The sequence below is a fragment of the Bison bison genome, unplaced genomic scaffold (assembly GCF_000754665.1).
Source record: "Bison bison bison isolate TAMUID 2011002044 unplaced genomic scaffold, Bison_UMD1.0 scf7180017864366, whole genome shotgun sequence".
Taxonomy (NCBI): domain Eukaryota; kingdom Metazoa; phylum Chordata; class Mammalia; order Artiodactyla; family Bovidae; genus Bison; species Bison bison.
In genome coordinates this window covers 2,167,191-2,186,973 of record NW_011494938.1, presented here as the reverse complement: position 1 = coordinate 2,186,973, position 19,783 = coordinate 2,167,191, and the positions used below count along the sequence as shown (strand labels likewise).

Below are 19,783 nucleotides of genomic sequence, written 5' to 3'. Positions count from 1 at the left end.
CATGAAAGTCAAAAGTGGAAGTGAAGTCGCTCAGTCATGTCCGACTTTTTGTGACCCCATGGACTGCAGCCTACCAGGCTCCTCCATCCATGGGATTTTCCAGGCAAGAGTACTGGAGTGGGGTGCCATTGCCTTCTCCAGGACTATGTAATACCTATACCTAAAAAAATGCTGGCGAGGTACCTGCAAAGCCAGGTTTAAATCCCAGTGCCTACAATGAGTAGTTGGATAACCTGAAGAAGTCATTTATCCAGTACTCCATCTTCCCATCAGTTAAAAAAAAGCGTGGGCTAAAGTGACAAGACCTCTTAGTCCCTTCCAGCTCTAACACCCCACAAGGCTAGTGATCATTATCCCAGAGTCTGAATTTGGATGGGTCTAGACTTTACCTAGGGAAGCAGGGAAGAATTTATTGAAGAAAAGAGAAAGAGAGGATTAATTGCTATTTTATATTAATAACTACCATTTGCTTTCATATTACTTTCATCAGCTATACAAGTTACAGAATAAAACTATCTATTTAAACCAACAGTACTGGGGATTCCCTGGTGTTTCAGTGGTTAGGACCTCGAGCTTCCACTGCGGTGGGCATGGGTTTGGAGCTAAGATCCCACATGTGTTGCCGTGTGGCAAAAAGAACAAAAAAACACAACAAAACCCCCAAAACCTACCACCAACAAAACAACAAAAAATCCCCCTAAAAAATCCCAGTATTCCTATGTCAAATCATTCAACTCCAAATGAACACAGCCTCACTTAAAAAAATAATAATAATAACCTCAATTTTGTCGGTTTCATTGTGGTTTCTGGACAGTTTTGCCCTTTGCATTCTTATATTCAGATTAAAATAAAAGTACCCTCTTTAAAAAAAAATCCATCCAGTTATACACATAACAGATATTTGCACACTTTTCTGTATGTATGTTATCTTTCAATTTTAAAAGTTTACTTTTCAAAAAAGGGTATTCAAAATATAGTCAGAATACATGTTTCCTGAAATCTAAAAGGAAGTACTATTTTTGTTAGGCATAACCTCAAACTGACTCTCTTGCAGCAAGTCTCAAAGTTAAGGTTAAAGAGTATGTGACTACAAGCTTGTGCTCTTTTGCCCAAAGCCTCAACAAAAATGGATATAAACTCCAAAGGAATTCTGCATTCTGGTAACAAGATCAAATGTTCTGCTACTTAACCTGTGTGAGAAGGCTCCTGCCTAAGGAAGCCAAAAAGTCTAATGTCCAATTTAGTGTAACACGAGCTTGGCGGATTTTCTGGGGCAGGGCAGGGCAGGTGGTAAGATGTGAAATGTTAGAAGTTGATCTGGTCAGCTCTTTTGCCAAGAGGTAGAAAGGCCAAGTCAAAAGTCATGTGATTCACGAGCAAAGTATCACACAAAGCTTCTGTGAATAATTTGAAATGAGACTGGGAACTAAATACTTGGTAGGAAACTCTCTCAAACACCTTATTTGTAAAACTGGAAGAATATTTACCAGAGTAAAATTGTTAACAGCATTGTTGAAAAAAATCAAATAAGGCACGGACCTGATGGTATTCAAAAAATAGCTAATAGTAATAGCAATTGTACCAATAATAGCAGTAATAGCAGTTAACACTTATCAAGCATTTATTATGTTGTAATCATTGTTCTAAACACTTGTATTTACCAATTACCCTCATTTGCTATCACATCATGTATCTGTTATTATTATCTGCATTTTAGAGATGAGCAAACAGAGGCACAGAGTGATTAGGTAATTTGCCATAATCACACAGTTAGTAAGCGATGGTGTCAGGATTCAACCAACCTGATTCCAGAACTCTAGGCTCTCTGAACTAGCAACTATACTACTGTCTCCTTCACAGAAAGACCACCCCAAGGCTGACGTGTAAATGGGTGCAGCTATCTTGGAAAAACAGTTAGACTGTGGATGGTCCCTTACTTCTAGAAGACTCAGGCCATGTTTGAGAAATACTCAGTTTAATGTCTTTGGGGAAACACAGAAACTCTTAAATTACCTATTCTTCCTTGGAGGAAGAAAACTTTGTAATACTTCTCCCAAATGAGTCTAAGCAGGGTCATTTTGTTAGAACCAAGAATAGTAAAACAAATTGTTTTGAAATAATTTTAACATATTGATAGCAATCGATTATTTGTATCATGAATTTCAAAGATTTTAAGAGACTTCTTTGAGCTGATAACAGTAACTGCCTGTGCTGGGTCTGTCCATAAAATAAAAACGGATGCAGAAATGGTTGTTAAGAGTATTGTCTGAACCACTCACCATTAAAGCAGTTTCAACTTGGTTGTTAAAGAACCCATTCAAAATGTTTAATAGTCACTGACCTGGGGGTAGTACCTGTCCCTATGTGAACTAAAGTCTCCATTAAACCCACCCTTCGACCTCAATGAAGGTGGGCAATCAAAGCTGTCCAAGAGTAGTTAGAATCAAGAAGAGTTGGTCCGGCTGGCTTTTCACAAGCTGGAAAGAAGAGAGGGCAGAACTGCCCAGTCTTTTGCATATGCTGTGCCTGCATCAGAAGAGGAGAAGTGTTTTGTACTTGGCTCATAGATGGAAGGGGCGCTGTAATAAGTTACATCTTTATCTTACTTACCCTACAATGTATGGGAACCAAACAGGAGTTTTTTTTTTTTTTTAATACCTAAGAAAACATTCTGCAATCCCCTCTTTTGGAAGGAACCTTGAAAACAATTAGGTCACAGTATTCAACTTATAACTACATACAGAAGTGAATGAAACACAAGATTTGACCTTGAGGTCATCCCCTATGGAATATGATCTGGGAAACCCAGCCTGGTCCTGCCAACCCAAACAAGGGGTGGTAAATTCAGTCTTTCTAAGTTCACTTTAGGACCTGGGAAAATAAGAAGCTAGTGAAATAATTATAATTCGTAGTCCTTTGGATAAAACGAAAGGAAGGGATGAGGCAATACTCTGAGGATAGAAGCACAAAAGAAAAAAAAAGTTCTAATAAAAACAACAGATATACTCTCTAAATTCACTCAAGACTAGAAGAAAGGGGCACGTACAGAATGGTTTATTTAGATCTCTACCATAGAAAGACTAACCATAGAACTTTTTACTTGTGAAACTACACCCAGAATTCCCAAGAGTACAACAGACATATCACAGACTGTGGTACTGGTTACAGAATTAGATAGGTCACAAAAATTCCATTCATGTGAAAATATCATATCTCCAAAGCATGAAGAAATATACAAAACATGGTACTTGAGCTAACTTAATTTTGTTAAATGGATTAAATGACAGAAATCATTATTGCTTTTCATAAGGGAAACAAACAATGTACCTGAGATAGCTTCCAAAATAAGCAACAATATTTGGGTGTTTACAGTCTTTCATCATAATAATTTCTTGCTGCACAACTGCAAAGTCTTCTCCTAGAATAAAAAATAAGCATGTTGAATATTTAGTAGGTAAATTTCAAAATGTCAATTTGTTTCAAAACATAATAAATTATGCTGATATTATTTTTAATGATAACTTCAGTCCTTTCTTGACAGAAAGTAAAGTACAGCAATTAAAAGTATGAACTCTGGCCCCAGACTGTGCGGATTCGAATCCTAACTCTGTCCCTGACGAAGCTGTGTGGACTTGGGCAAATTACTTGATCTGTCTGTGCCAATTTCGTCCTCTGTAAAATGGGGATAAAAAATAATAATAACCTATCTCATAGGGCTGTTGGAAGGGTCAAGTGAACTAATGTATGTAAAATGTTTAGAAGAGTATCTTGACACAAAGAAAGCATTAGATAAGCATTTACTATTATTACAATTATGCCCTGGATATAATCATCACATAATTCACTAGAAATACATTATTTTTTCCCTTTATTAGCAAATAACATTTAATATAAGTTTACACAAAGAAGCAATTCTTTTTAAAGATAGGGTAGGAACCCCTAGACACCCAGACTATCAAATGTACCTCCACAGTTCTCTGTGTAGAGCTGAGCGGCCTTTAGCAGTACTGGGTTACCAGGTGGTCCCCACACACAGGCCTATCCCGTATTCGAGTGCCTCGTCCCAGGTGTACTGGGATGTAGAATGGGATTGCATTTAAGCCTGGTCAGACTGTAAGCAAGTAATCTCTCCCCTTCTACTCCTTTCCTCCTTGCCCAAATTCTTCGAAATAAGATCTGGCAATCCTATAACAATGTCACACACTATGCCTCCTGAATGAACACTTGTCATGAGAGAAAAAGAACTGCCATGAATGCAAATGTGGTAAACCAGAGACTATGCAGAAAAAGAACATGTAGAAGTACTTACATTTAAATCAAAGCAGCTTTTTATTACTAATTCAGTTTTTAAAGCATTATATACTATAAAAAATCTGATTAAATGAATATTAGTGGCAAAGTCAAAAATAGGCTTCCCAAACCAGTCTAAATCATAAAAGCAAGGGTGTAATGAGAAGCCCTGACATTTAAATGTAACTGAGACCTGAAGTAGCCTAACTGTGAAACATATGAACTCAATACAGTCCCAGTCACAGGGAAGAGGTAGAGAAGAGATAGTATGTCAGATTTGTCATTTCTGCACTGAAATGAAAATCAAAGATCTCCAAAGGGAAAGTAGCAAATTTTTATATCTTCAAAATTTCAAAAGAAAATCACTAAACCAGGAGGATATTCTGCTGGGTTTACTTTCCACTAGTAAGAATTCTTGATTTTCAGTATATTAAGAAAAATCCAAGATAAAAATAATAAAGCCATAATGAGACTAATACCAATTTTCAGGGATATACTAAATACTTTGTAAGCTCTAAATTTTGCTTTTTCACATGCCTCTTGATTATCCTTCTCCCCAATCTGGTAACTGGGTTACAGGAAATCAAAGTTGAGATAAAGTTAACTCTAGGACTTTAGTTTAATGGTTAGAGGAAAGCTGCTCTCTTTTGGAGGGGGCAGCCCTGAAGTTGTTAGTCATCACACAACCTCTAAGGGAGCCAGAATAATACTGATCTGCAGAAAACAGCAAGAAGAAACAAAAAAAGGGGAGAAGGGGAAAGGCATGTGACAATGTAATTAAACTTGGAAATCTCATCTGCCTTGGTCATTTTCAGATATACCTGTTCTTGATCAATAAATTCCCTGTACTGTTTAAGCCACCTTGAGCTGTAGCTTCTGTCACACCTGCAAGCATCAGTGCATCAACGTCTGCGTGTCTCCATCCTCACTGGACTGTGACAGCCTACAGAATAGGATGATGCTTTTATGACCTTTGCATCCCTAGCACCTAATATGTAATCAATAATACGCAGCTGTCTGAATGAAGCCATGACAGAACATAATGCCTCTACCTGATGACTCTAAATCAGAACATCGGCTTTTGGTTTAATTTCATCCAGTTATTAGCATGTTTTATACAACTGTTTGCTTGCTGCTAAGTCACTTCAGTCATGTCCGACTCTGTGTGACCCCATGGACTGCAGCCCACCAGGCTCCTCCGTCCATGGGATTTTCCAGGCAAGAGTACTGGAGTGGGGTGCCATTGCCTTCTCCAGTTTGCTTGCTACTCCTGTGCTTTTACTAAAACCTATGAGTGACTTTAAGCCTTCAACTATCTCCCAGGAAATGTTAATACAAAGTGCTTCCTTTTTATCCTATTAAGTCAATTCCTGTGATTAGGACAATGGCCAAATGAAATTCAACATTTTTGTGGGGAAAAAAAATTCAAAGGAAAAAAACTCACAATTTGATTTTTAAAGGTAACTGAAAAAGGTAGATTTGAGAAGGAAAAAAGAAAGCAGTTTATTACATTAATTAATCCAAAGGAGCCTAACAGACTTAAAGGACTTTCTTCAAAGTTCAAGAGAAATATTCCAAAGAATAAATTAACAGCCCTCCCCGCCTAAATCTTAGCATACCTAACTGGATACTGCAAATTCTTTCCAATTTTGAGAGTCTAGGAGTTTTTGGTAAAATTTTTAGACATGAAAGTGAAGAATATATCTTCCAGAGGATGGCAAAAATAAAAACAAAACCTAATTGAGAAAAATAGGCAAGCCTAGAAGTAGAGATCATGAATAAACCAAGTAGGCAGGCAGAAAAATACAAACTAATACATGCAAAGTTCTCAGAATAAACATGACACATACCAAGTGGTAAAAAATGTTAACTATTTAGTAGGCTGAATAACGGCTCCAAGGAGAGCCAGATGCTAACCTCTGAAACCTGTGAATGCTACCATATATGGCCAAAAGAGATTCGCAAGTGTGATTAAATTAAGGATCTTGCAATGGGGAGATTATCCTGAATTATTTGGGTGGGCCCTCTAAGTGTAATCACAAGTGTCCTTTTAACAGGAGGCAGAGGGGATCACTGCTCCATTTTTTGGCTAAGATCAAATGTAAGAGGAGGGAGAGGGAGACTTGGAATGGCAATCCACTCCAGTATTCTTGCCTAAAAAATCCCCTGGACAGAGGAGGATGGCAGGCTACAGTCCAAAGAGTTGCAAAGAGTTGGACACGACTAAGCCACTGAACGCAGCACAGAGGGAGACTTGACTATAAGAAGGCAAGGAGCAAGATGCTATGCCGCTGGCTCTGATGATGGAGGAAGAGGCCAAGAATTAACAAATGCAAGGAATGTAGCTCTACAAGCTAGAAAAGGCAAGGAAACTGGTTCTCCCTTAGTGTATTCAGAGGAAAAGCACCCTTGTGGACACTCTGATCTAGACCCAATGAAACACACTGTGGACTTCTAAATTCCAGAATATTAAGAATAAATCTGCACTGTTTCAAGTCATCAAGTGTGGGATTTGCAAATGTAGCCATAGGAAATTAACACATAATTACTATCAACATTATGTGCGACAGAGCTGACTAGCCACTCACAAAATATCTACGCTCTCCCTTTCATGGTAGGGAAGTTACTGCTGGGAGGCAATCAGCCAGTCAAAAGACAACAATTCCCTGTCAACATGATGTGCCCAAGAGACTAGTTCTCGCCAATGGGATGTGGACAAAAAAAAATATGCCCTTTTCCTGCTCTTTGTTTTCCCATTAGCAGGCTACATGACACTGTGAAGTCCCAGAAAACGTGAGAAGTCTGGGTCTCTGAGTCATCATAAGAAAAATTTCATCCAACAACTTGAACATCTGCTCTAAACTATGACATAAACTTGCAATAAAAACTCCAGTTCAGTCGCTTTGTCGTGTCCGACTCTTTGCGACCCCAGGCATCCCTGTCCATCACCAACTCCCAGAGCTTACTCAAACTCATGTCTATTGAGTCCGTGATGCCATCCAACCATCTCATCCTCTGTCATCCCATTCTCCTCCTGCTTTCAATCTTTGCGAGCATTAGCGTCCTTTCAAATGAGTCAGTTCTTCACATCAGGTGGCCAAAGTATTGGAGTTTCAGCTTCAATATCCTTCCAATGAATATTCAGGACTCATTTCCTTTAGGATTGACTGGTTGGATCTCCTTGCAGCCCAAGGGACTCTCAAGAGTCTTCTCCAACATCAAAGTTCAAAGCATCAATTTTATGGCACTCAGCTTTCTTTATAGTCCAACTCACGTCCACACATGACTACTGGAAAAACCATCGCTTTGACTAGATGGACCTTTGTTGTCAAAGTAATGTCTCTGCTTTTCAATATGCTGTCTACGTTGGTCATAGCTTTTCTTCCAAGGAGTAAGCGTCTTTTAATACCATGGCTGCAGTCACCATCTGCAGTGATTTTGGAGCCCAAGAAAACAAAGTCTCTCACTGTTTCCATTGTTTCCCCATCTATATGCCATGAAAAGATGGGACCGGATGTCATGATCTTTGTTTTCTGAATGTTGAGTTTTAAGCCAACTTTTTTTTACTCTCCTCTTTCACTTTCATCAAGAGGCTCCTTAGTTCTTCTTCGCTTTCTGCCATAAGGCTGGTGTCATCTGCCTATCTGAGGTTATTGATATTTCTCCCAGCAATCTTGATTCTAGCCTGTGCTTCATCCAGCCCAGCATTTCTCATGATATACTCTGCATATAAGTTAAATAAGCAGGGTGATAATTTACAGCCTTGATGTACTCCATTCCCGATATGGAACCAGTCTGTTATTCCACGTCCAGTTCTAACTGTTGCTACCTGATCTGCATATAGATTTCTCAGGAGGCGGGTCAGGTGGTCTGGTATTCCCATCTCTTTCAGAATTTTTTTACAGTTTGTTGTGATCCACACAAAGGGTTTGGCATAGTCAATAAAGCAGAAATAGATGTTTTTCTGGAACTCTCTTGCTTTTTCCATGATCCAGTGGATGTTGGCAATTTGATCTCTGGTTCCTCTACCTTTTCTAAATCCAGCTTAAACATCTGGAAGTTCACAGTTAACGTACTGTTGAAGCCTGGCTTGGAGAATTTTGAGCATTGCTTTGCTAACATGTGAGATGAGTACAACTGTGTGGTAGTTTGAGCATTCTTTGGTATTGCCTTTCTTTGGGATTGGAATGAAAACTGACCTTTTCCAGTCCTGTGGCCTCTGCTGAGTTTTCAAAATTTGCTGATTTCGAGTGCAGCACTTTCACAGCATCATCTTTTAGGGTTTGAAATAGCTTAACTGGAATTCCATCACCTCTACTAGCTTTGTTTGTAGTGATGCTTCCTAAGGACTACTTGACTTCACATTCCAAGATGTCTGGTTCTAGGTGAGTGATCATACCATTATGGTTATCTGGGTCATGAAGATCTTTTTTGTATTCTTCTGTGTATTCTTCTGTGTATTCTTGCCACCTCTTCTTAATATCTTCTGCTTCTGTAAGGTCCATACCATTTCTGTCCTTTATTGTGCCTATCTTTGCATGAAATATTCCCTTGGTATCTCTAATTTTCTTGAAGAGATCTCTAACGTTTCCCATTTTATTGTTTTCCTCTATTTCTTTTCAGTGATCACTGAGGAAGGCTTTCTTATCTCTTCTTGCTATTCTTTGGAACTCTGCATTCAAATGGGTCTATCTTTCCTTTTCTCCTTTGCATTTTGCTCCTCTTCTTTTCTCAGCTATTTGTACGGCCTCCTCAGACAACCATTTTGCATTTCTTTTCCTTGGGGATGGTCTTGATCACTGTCTCTTGTATAATGTCACGAATCTCCGTCCATAGTTCTTCAGGTACTCTATCAGATCTAATCCCTTGAATCTATTTGTCACTTCCACTGTATAATCATAAGGTATTTGATTTAAATCATACCTGAATGGTCTAGTGGTTTTCCCTATTTTCTTCAATTTAAGTCTGAATTTGGCATTAAGGAGTTCATGATCTGAGCCACAATCAGCTCCTGGTCTTGTTTTTGCTGACTGTATAGAGCTTCTCCATCTTTGGCTGCAAAGAATATAATCAATCTGATTTCTGTATTGACCATCTGGTGATGTCCATGAGTAGAGTCTCCTCTTGTGGGGCTGGAAGAGGGCGTTTGCTATGACCAGTGTGTTCTCTTGGCAAAACTCTGTTAGCCTTTGCCCTGCTTCATTTTGTACTCCAAGGCCAAATTTGCCTGTTACTCCAGGTAGCTCTTGACTTCCTACTTTTGCATTCCAGTCCCCTATAATGAAGGGGACATCTTTTTGTGTGTGTTAATTCTAGAAGGTCTTGTAGGTCTTCATAGAACCATTCAGCTTCTTCAGCAGTACTGGTTGGGGCACAGACTTGGATTACTATGATAACTGAATGGTTTGCCTTGGAAACGAACAGAGATCATTCTGTCGTTTTTGAGAGGCATCCAAGTACTGCATTTTGGACTCTTCTGTTTACTACGATGGCTACTCCATTTCTTCTGAGGGATTCTTGCCCACAGTAGTAGATATAATGGTCATCTAAATTGAATTCACCCATTTCAGTCCATTTTTGTTTCCTAAAATGTTGATATTCATTTTTGCTATCTCCGTTTGACCACTTCCAATTTGCCTTGATTCATGGACCTAACATTACAGGTTCCAATGCAATATTGCTCTTTACATCATCAGAGTTTACTTCCAACACTAGTCACATCCACAACTGGGTGTTGTTTTTACTTTGGCTCTGTCTCTTCATTCTTTCTGCAGTTATTTCTCCACTGATCTCCCGTGGCAATTGGGCACCTACTGACCTGGGGAGTTCATCTTTCAGTGTCCCATCTTTTTGCCTTTCATTCTGTTCATGGGGTTCTCAAGGCAAGAATACTGAAGTGGTTTGCCATTGCCTTCTTCATTGGACCACATTTTGTCAGAACTCTCCACCATGACCTGTCCATCTTGGGTGGCCCTACACGGCATAGCTCCTGGTTTCATTGAGTTAGACAAGGCTGTGGTCCACGTGATCAGTTTGGTTAGTTTTCTGTGACTGTGGTTTACATTCTGTTCGCCCTTTGATGGTAAGAGACTTATGGAAGCTTCTTGATGAGAGAGACTGACTAGGGGGAAACTGGGTCTTGTTCTGATGGAGGGGGCCATGCTCAGTAAGTCTTTAATCCAATTTTCTGTTGATGGGTGGGGCTGTGTTCCCTCCCTGTTGTTTGACCTGAGGTCAAACTATGGTGGATATAATGAAGATAATGAAAACTTATTATGCTCTAGTTTAGTTATTACAGCAGTTAGCATTATCCTAAAGTGATGCAATTACCAACCACTTACTAAAAAGGTTGTCCAAACTGTAGCTTTTCCAAACTGTTAATTCACAAATGTTTTAGTGGATTATAAACACAAGACTATCCTTTTAACAGACAGAGGACAGATAAAATGAATAAGATTATAGACATTTGTATTTGGTCCATTTTTTATACATTTTTAATTTAATGCTTTCCTGTAAAAAGCTATTCATATATGTGAGAGCTGTAAGACCTACTCTTAACATAAGCACTTTGTCTTAATGGATTTCCCTGGTGGATCAGATGGTAAAGCGTCTGCCTACAATGCAGGAGACCCGGGTTCAGTCCCTGGGTTGGGAAGATCCCCTGGAGAAGGAAATGGCAACCCATTCCAGTACTCTTGCCTGGAGAATCCATGGATGGAGGAGCCTGGTGGGCTACAGCCCATGGGGTCGCAAAGAGTTGGACATGACTGAGTGACTTCACTTTCACTTTCGTCTTAATAAGCTATCCACTTACATTTTCCAAAAATCGGCAAAAAATTCAATAAAGCAAATAAAATTCCACAAACACTGTTGCTAGATAAATATGGTGAAGCTGTCAAAAGAGAACAACTGGCAGGGTAGCACTACCACTGTGGTCTTTTTAACAGTTTATGTATCTAAGTCCAAGTATTCTTATGTGTATCTGCACAATGAGTGGAAGGAGAGGTTATAAGAAAAACAGGCAAATGTAAGGATTATCCGTACTGGGAGGTGAACCAACAGACAAGTCTTTAGGAAACCAAGTCTGGGTCTACTTGTAAACTGTGAGTCTTCTGTTTCCCTAGTTCTTTCCTTATGAAGTAATAAACAAGTTTACATGTCACCCTCAATTACCTTTTGTTTTTTGTTTCTTGATTCTTTGTTTTTTAAATTTTCCTTGGGGCATCTTTATGTGTCTCTTCTAAGTGACATGTTCATGTCTCTCAGAAGCCAACATGTTTTTCTAGAAGTGTCATGACAAATGTCATGATAATGAAATAATTCTTTGCAGTATCAAAAGTTAATTAACGTGTTAACTAACAATACAGATTAGAATTTAAAACATTTAATTATAACTTTTAAAGAGTTTAAAAGCAAGTTATTTTGTTATAGATCTGATTTACGTTAGTGTGTAAGCATGTAAAGAAATATGTGTATGAGGATGTATTTGTGTATATATATTATTTGTGAAAATATCTAGTGCTTTCATTTGAGTGAAGATGAATAGTTATTCTTAGGACATTCTGTGTTGAGAAGACATTCAACAATCACCACACACTGAGCACCTAATATGACATAAAAGAGGACATACTAAAGAGCATGGGCAGAGTTCTAGAAATGAACAAGACTTTCCTTGACTTTAGGAAACTTACAGGGGATAAAAAATGCTGCACAATCATCACTATAATACCTTAGAGTCAAACCTTAAGTAACTCCCTTCTCTCTTTTTTTAAAGTTATTCAACAGATCTTTACTAACAACTACTATCTGCCAGCAATGGGATAGCACCAGTTAAAAAAAAAATACAAACAAAAATCCCTGACATTGCAGAGCTTACCTTCTAATGTAAGTAGACAGGCAATGAACAAAATAAGTCAGAAAAATTATATAGTATATTCGAAAGCAATGAGTAGTAAGGTGAAAAATGAAGCAAAGGAGGGAATAGGGATTTGGCAGGAATGGCTAAAGAGAGTGGGTGAGAAAGAAGATATTTGACTAAAGATACAAAGGGGAAGGGAGCCCCTGAAAAGGGTCAAACTGCCTGGCTTCTTGGAATAGGAGGCAGGCTGCTGTGCTTGGTGTGGAGTGAGCTAGGAGAGAGCGCAGAAGATGAGGGTGATGAGGGGGTATATCATATGTGAGCACTTTGTCTTGTACCCTGAGACAGGAATCCGCAAAGACCTGACATGCTAACACTGACTGCTGGGTGGAAAACAAAAGGAGCAATGGGAGCAGGGAAATCATTCAGAAGGTTGTATATCAATCCCTGGAGATGTGCACTGGCTTGCACCAGGGCTGGAGCAGTGATGATGGAAAGATGTGATCACCAACTTGATCTATTTTAAAGATAGGGCCAAATGATTCAGTCTGACTGGATGTAGAGTATGAAAAAATGAGATGAGATAAATACCACTTTCAAATATATGGTCTGAGCAACTGGAAAGATGGAGTTGCCATTCTCTGAAATGGATTGACTCCCTTATTTCTGTAACATTAAATCTACGCTTTGCTGCTGGACTCAACATGTCTAGCACAGGGTCAAGATTAAGGACAAGTATTTTGGAATCAAAATATTGAACTATGAAACTTGGTTTCACAACGTTCTGGTTGTATGATCTTAGGCAAATCCTCACCTTCTCTGAGCTCAGGTTCCTCATTATGAAATGGAGATAACAGTGTCTCCCTCTGAAGGTTACTGCAAAGATTAAATGAAAGAAGTAGCTAGAACAAGGTCTCACACATGTTTAATAAGTATTACCTCTATTGCTGTCACCCAGTATGATTTGTTTTTGTAAACCTACTTCCATTTCTCCTACTATTCCCCCACTTACTCTGCTTCAGCCACACTGGCTCCCTTGCTCTTCCGTGAATACCATACACAGCTCCTGACTCAAACAGAGTCAGGGTACTTTTTATTCAGCTGCCTGCAATGTTCTTTTTCTGAGCAGCTGCCTTGATTTCTCACTTCCTCTAGGGCTCCACTCAACTGTTCCCTCTAAGACGAGACCTTCTCTGATAACCCCATATAAAACAGCAACTCACAACTACAACTCTATAACACTCTTACTCTGCTTTATTTTGCTCCACAGCACTTATCACATCTAATACACTCTCTGTTTATTTACTCTGTCTCCCAACACATAATAGGGGCATTCAGTCTGAAGGCAGTCTGAAGGACTTAATGAATTATTCTAGAAGTACTAAGCAACTGAAACCCACAAGTGAAAAAATAAGGTAGTATGAATAGTAGAAATACAAAGTTCTCACTATCTGCAATATATATTATTGTGTTCTTGGAAAGCAAGAAAACAAACAAACAAAAAAAATCAACTGAAAAAACAACCAGAAACAATTAAAAAAAAAAAAATCAAGTCAACAAGTTAGAATACATACATCAAATTAAATTACATACCTAAAGATAAGCTTTAAAATGTGTGGGCTACATTTAATTAAATATTTGTAAGTATTTTTGGAGTTAGAAGATATTGAAAAAAGTGGAAAAACATTTCACTTATGAACAAAAGAATTTACTATGGTAAAGATGGCAACTGTCTCATGAATTTATCTCTGAATTAATGTAATTATTAATTCCAACCAAAATACCAATTAAATCTTCCTTTGAACATAAAAAAATTATAACTAAATTCATCTGGAAAAAAAACTGACACAAGGGAACGATTTTTACTGGGATTGCATTGAATTTGTAGATAGGCATTTGTAGTAGGCATTATTTTTAAATGAGTAGCTCTTATTTAAAAATTGATACACCCAAAAGAATTCTCATCTTTTTGATTCTTTGTCTATTTTGGATCATGTTAAATGTCCTGTGACCAGAGAGATGGGAAAGAAATAAAAAGCATCCAAATTGGAAAGGAAGAAGTAAAACTGTCTTTGTTTGCAGACAAGATGATCTTCTATGTAGAAAATTATAATAATTCCACAGGAAAACTGTTAGAATAAATGAATTCAGTGAAGTTTTAGGATACAAAATCAACATACCCAAGCAACGAACATTCAGAAAAGGAAATGAAGATCTCAATTACACAATCTCATGAAAAAAGAGTAATATATTTAGGAATAAACTAATCAAGAAGATGAAAGACTTGCATACTTAAAATTACAAAGTACTGCTGAAATAAAGAAATAAATGGAGACACCCATATTCATGGATTAAAAGACTTAATATTGTTAAAGTGTCCATACTACCCAAAGTGATCTACAAATTCAATGCAATCCCAGTAAAAACCCCAATGGCATTTTTGAAAAAACAGAATTAGAAAAAACAACCCTAAAAATCATATGAAACCATTATGAAAGACCTTGATTATCCAAAACAAGATACAAAGTTACAGTAATCAAAACCTTTCAGTACTGGCATAAAGACAGACCTATAGACCAATGGAGGAGAATGGAGAGCCCAGAAATAAACCCATACACATATGATCAATAGATGTGAACAAAGGTGCCAAGACTACAGAATAGGGAAAGACTAGTCCCTTCAACAACTGGTGATGGGAACAGTGGGTATCCATATACAGAAACGTGACACGAGATCCATCTGTCTCTTACATCGTACACAAAAATCAACTCAAAATGGATTAAAGACTTAAACCCAAGACCAGAAACAATAAAGGGAAAACATCTTTAACACTGGTCTTGGAATGACTTCTTGGCTATGATGTGAAAAGAACAAGGAACAAAAGCAAAAATAGAAAAGTGCAACTACATTAAACTAGAAAGCTGTTGCAGGGCAAAAAAGGAGCCTAAAGAATAAGAAAATATGTGCAAACCATATATATGATAAGAGATTAGTATCCAAAGTATCTAAGTAACTCCTACAACTCAATAGCAAAAATAAACAAAAAACCCCAACAAAACAAAAACCCTTATTAAAAAATGGGCAAAGGGCTTCAATAGATAATTCTCCAAAGAAGACATTACGAACAGCCCAGAGGTATACAAAAACTTGTTCAACATCACTAATCAGAAGGAAAATGCAAATCCACATTTGCAAATACACAAACGCAAAGCCACAAAGAGGTGTTAACTCACACCTCTTAGGACAGCAACTACAAAAAATAGTGAAAATAACAAGTGTTGACAAGGATGTGAACAAATCGGACCACGTGTACACTCTTGGTAGAAATGCAAAATGATGCAGCTGCTATGGAAAACAGAATGGAGGTTGATCAAAAAATTAAAAATAGGACCATCATCTGATCTAGCAATACCACTTTTGGGTATTTAACCAAAAGAATTAAAATCAGGATTTCGAAGATATATCAGCACTCCCATGGTCACTGCAGCATTATTCACAATGGCTAAGAGGTCCAGTGATGCATGAATAGATGAAGAAAATGTGGTACGTACACACACACACACACACACAATGGAACACTCTTCAACCACAGAAAGAAGGAAATTTTGGCATATACAACAACACTGATAAACCTTGAAGATGGACCCCGAGCACATGCTGAGTGAAATCAGTCAGTCACAGAGGATAAATACTACATAATTCCACTTATAAGATATCTACAGTAGTCAAACTCATGGAAACAGAAAAAATACGGGGGTTGCCAGGATCTGGAGGCTGAGTGGGGTGGGAGTGGTGAGGAAGTGCTGTTCAATAGATTTAGAGTTTCAATCCTGTTGGAGACCCTCTATACAGCTTAAGTTTTCAGTTAGCAATACTGCTATAACTGTATTGCATGATATACTTAACAGCGTATCATGTTATTGATATGCTTGATACACTTAAAAGTTTACTTAGAGGGTAGACCTAATGTTATGTGTTCTTACATACAAACACACAGACATACACACAGTGTCCTATGGCCTGAGGAAACAATTTAAACTATGGGAATAAGTAAGGTTTCTCACGCCCACAATGTGGGTATTCACAAATCTTCCTTCTATTTTAAACACAGAGAAATGGTAATATTTACCTGTCCTATTATATAGAAGTATTTTAATTATAAGATCAGTTTTAATTTATCTTTTAATATGATATGTGGTCCACAGGGTCGCAAAGAGTCAGATATGACTGAAGCGACTGAGCACGCACCATTCCAAGTACACAATTTATAAACCCCATCTCATACTACAGAAACAATAAATGGAAATCATTTCAGTAAAACCATGGCTCACAACCCAGAGCTGTTATGATTCCCTTAAACAAGCTGTCAATTATTATCACAAATTACCAGAATACCAGGAAATTCAATTACTATCTTAAGCTAAGAAGACATGAGATCTAATGACTGGTTTTAAAAAAGATAAAATCGGCTTTAAGTAATGACATACTATTATAAGATATTTTTTGTAAAACCATAAAACCAGCACCTAATTTTTGGTTTTTGGAGAAATAGTCAAACTATAATACCAAACAGAAATATAAAGGGAGCATCTAATAATCCTACTGACTTCTTCATATTTTGACATACAGAAAAATTAATTATAATATCAATGTATGTATTTTTAAGGATTGAGAATGAAGAAAATGACACTTCAAATATTTCATCTGATGAAAATACCTGATAAAGAGAGATTAAAAAAAGGAAAATCACAGGTCTAAGATGGCATCACTTGTACTAAAGGCCATGATATCTAACCTAGATCAAAAACCTAACCCGAATGCAGTTTGAGCTTTCACCAGGAATGTAATCCTGACCAACCAGTTTGGGATTTTCTGGTCAGCATCAATTAGCTAATCCGTCACACGGGCCCTCTCCAACCTCACTGAGGAGAGAAAAGCAACCTGTAGGATAAAACCCTTGCTATTCCTTCCCCACAAAAGATGTCCTGGTCTAACAATAATCCTTCCTTTCTTTTGCTAAAGGTCCCCTGTCCCATATTTCTTCCTCTAAAAGCTTTCCATTTTGTACATCCCCTAGGAGGGCTGTGCCAGTTGCCAGACAGGATTCTGCTCGATTCATGAGTCACCGAATACAACCAATTAGATCTACAAATTTACTCAGCTGAATTTTGTTTAAACATAACTTACAGCCTGTTTATTTGCCTGTCTTCTAGTAAGTGTTCATGATTAACAATGCTTAAGATAAGTATCACTTATTTTTGCATAAATTGTTATGAACCAATTTTGAACTTGGGTTCAATAGGATCAAGAAAAAAAGTCCCTTACTGAAATGGAAAGATCAAAATATCCAGCTTGGTATAGCCGCCAAAATAGCTTCTATTGGATGATTAGGTTTAGTTTTTGATTTAAAGAAAACATGATCCTCACTCTCAAAAAAGTCTTACTCTAATGCAATGTTTATAACCCTTTTGGTCCTAGTCACCTCTCTCCATGGAAATTTAATGCCACAGGTATTCTGTTTATGTACTGTGTGTGTATATCTGTGCTTAATATATTAAGCTTTTTTTTTTCTCCTTAAAGAAATAAATTCCGCTGCCTTCTCAAGTTAAAGGCACATATGAGAAAACATTCCTCAGTGGTAACAGATGGTCTCCAGGTAGTGAGGGAAGAATGGTTTAATATGAGATTCCTGACTAGCATGCTAGGTCTCTTTTTCTCTTACCTGGATCCAGCTCTTCTTTTGAGAGCCAGGTTTACCTATGTGGCTCCGATGGACGATCCAAAATAAGTCATGTGCCCTCAACACAAGAGGTGAATTCCCAGTCTTTGGATTCTATCTTTCCTACTCTGGTAAAAATGTACAGTAGCATAGCTAGAGTCTCTCTATGCAAAGTAGGTCTTGTACCAGGCTAAAAAAGGTTTCTGGAGTAAGAACAGAGAGAAGGAAAAATAAAGCATGGCACAGATTTTAAGCCAAGTAAGGAATACAAGCAGGACGAGAAGGGGATGACAGAGGATGAGATGGTTGGATGGCATCACCGACTTGATGGACATGAGTTTGGGTGAACTCCGGGAGTTGGTAATGGACAGGGAGGCCTGGCGTGCTGGGATTCATCGGGTCGCAGAGAGTCGCAAGTGACTGAGTGACTGAATTGAACTGAAGGAATACAGGGTAAAACTTGTATCTCTAGAGGCTTACCAACGAGAACCACAGTCTATTATTCAGGGAGAGTTCTAATTTTGAGATGCTTCAAGCTTTCAGACATTCTGGTTCTCTCTCAGAAGACTTGATTTTAAATAAAGTTTTATAGTGGCTCTTGATCTATTCTTGAGGCCATGAGGCATAAACCACAATCAACTCACTAAGCTACCATTCCTGAAAATAAAAAATGTATGGCAAAACTATTCTCCCCACAAACTAAATTCTGACTTACATCTGCCCCTAATGTTAACACAGACAGTACTTCTTCCTTATCCTTTGTCTTATCAGTCACATTTTAAGTCTCATTCCTTCACCCTAAAATCCTGCCCATCCCTGCCTACCATGCTACTCAAGTGTGGATGTTTTAATAGGAATAGGTCTTCTTACCAGGGGAGTCTCCCTTCTCCACCTATCCTGTGTATACTGACCACACTACTAACCTATTTTTAAAAAATCCCATTATCCACAGGGTAGAGGCTAAATCTCTGTGCTATTACATTTATGGTTCTCCATAAACTATAATCAATCTGCTTTTCACATCTTATTTCCTACTATATTTCCTATTTATTTCCCACTATGACAAACAGAGCACAGTCACTACTGTTAGTCACTCAGTTGTGTCTGACTCTTTGTGATCCCATGGACCTTAGCCCACCAGGCTCCTTTGTCCATGAAATTCTCTAGGCAAGATACTAGAGTGGGTAGCCAGTCCCTTCTACGGGGGTCTTCCTAAACCAGGGATTGAACCTAGGTGTCTTGCACTGCAGGCAGATTCTTTACCATCTGAGCCACTGGGGAATACAACAGAGCATACCGCTGTAGTTAAATCAAACTACAGTTTTCCAAACAGGCCTAGTAAGTCAGTATCACCTCTGCTTTCACATTATCCTCATATGAAATACTCTCCATTCTCTTATACTGCCAGCAAAATGCCAGCCAGCCTTAAAGACTCAGCTGAACAGTTCTTTTCTTAATTACCCCAAGTGAAATGAACCTCACAACCTCTCTGGACTCACCAAGTGAATCAGGAGATATTAGCTCCTCTGTTCAATCAGTATTCTTTCACACAGCATCTTGCCTCAGTTCAGTTCAGTTCAGTAGCTCAGTCGTATCCGACTCTTTGCAAGCCCATGAATTGCAGCACGCCAGGCCTCCCTGTCCATGACCAACTCCCAGAGTTCACTCAGACTCACGTCCATCGAGTCAGTGATGCCATACAGCCATCTCATCTTCTGTCGTCCCCTTATCCTCCTGCCCCCAATCCCTCCCAGCATCAGAGTCTTTTCCAATGAGTCAACTCTTTGCATGAGGTGGCCAAAGTACTGGAGTTTCAGCTTTAGTATCATTCCTTCCAAAGAAATCCCAGGGCTGATCTCCTTCAGAATGGACTGGTTGGATCTCCTTGCAGTCCAAGGGACTCTCAAGAGTCTTCT

The 19,783-nt window shown here is 38.3% G+C and overlaps 1 protein-coding gene across 5 annotated transcripts in view; it reads right to left on the bottom strand.

Moving 5' to 3' along the window:
* The window catches only part of MAP4K3 (mitogen-activated protein kinase kinase kinase kinase 3), a 124,899-nt gene that overhangs the window by 87,602 nt on the left and 17,514 nt on the right, over nucleotides 1-19,783 (bottom strand). For 4 of the 5 annotated variants that reach the window (XM_010855562.1, XM_010855564.1, XM_010855563.1 and 1 more), the window contains exon 2: nucleotides 3,328-3,418. In XM_010855562.1, the coding sequence (XP_010853864.1) occupies nucleotides 3,328-3,383 (56 nt within the window). In that variant the 5' untranslated portion in view covers nucleotides 3,384-3,418. Of the gene's footprint in view, nucleotides 1-3,327; nucleotides 3,419-12,962; nucleotides 13,005-19,783 lie in introns of those variants that run through there. The other variant, XM_010855566.1, reaches the window with a different exon arrangement.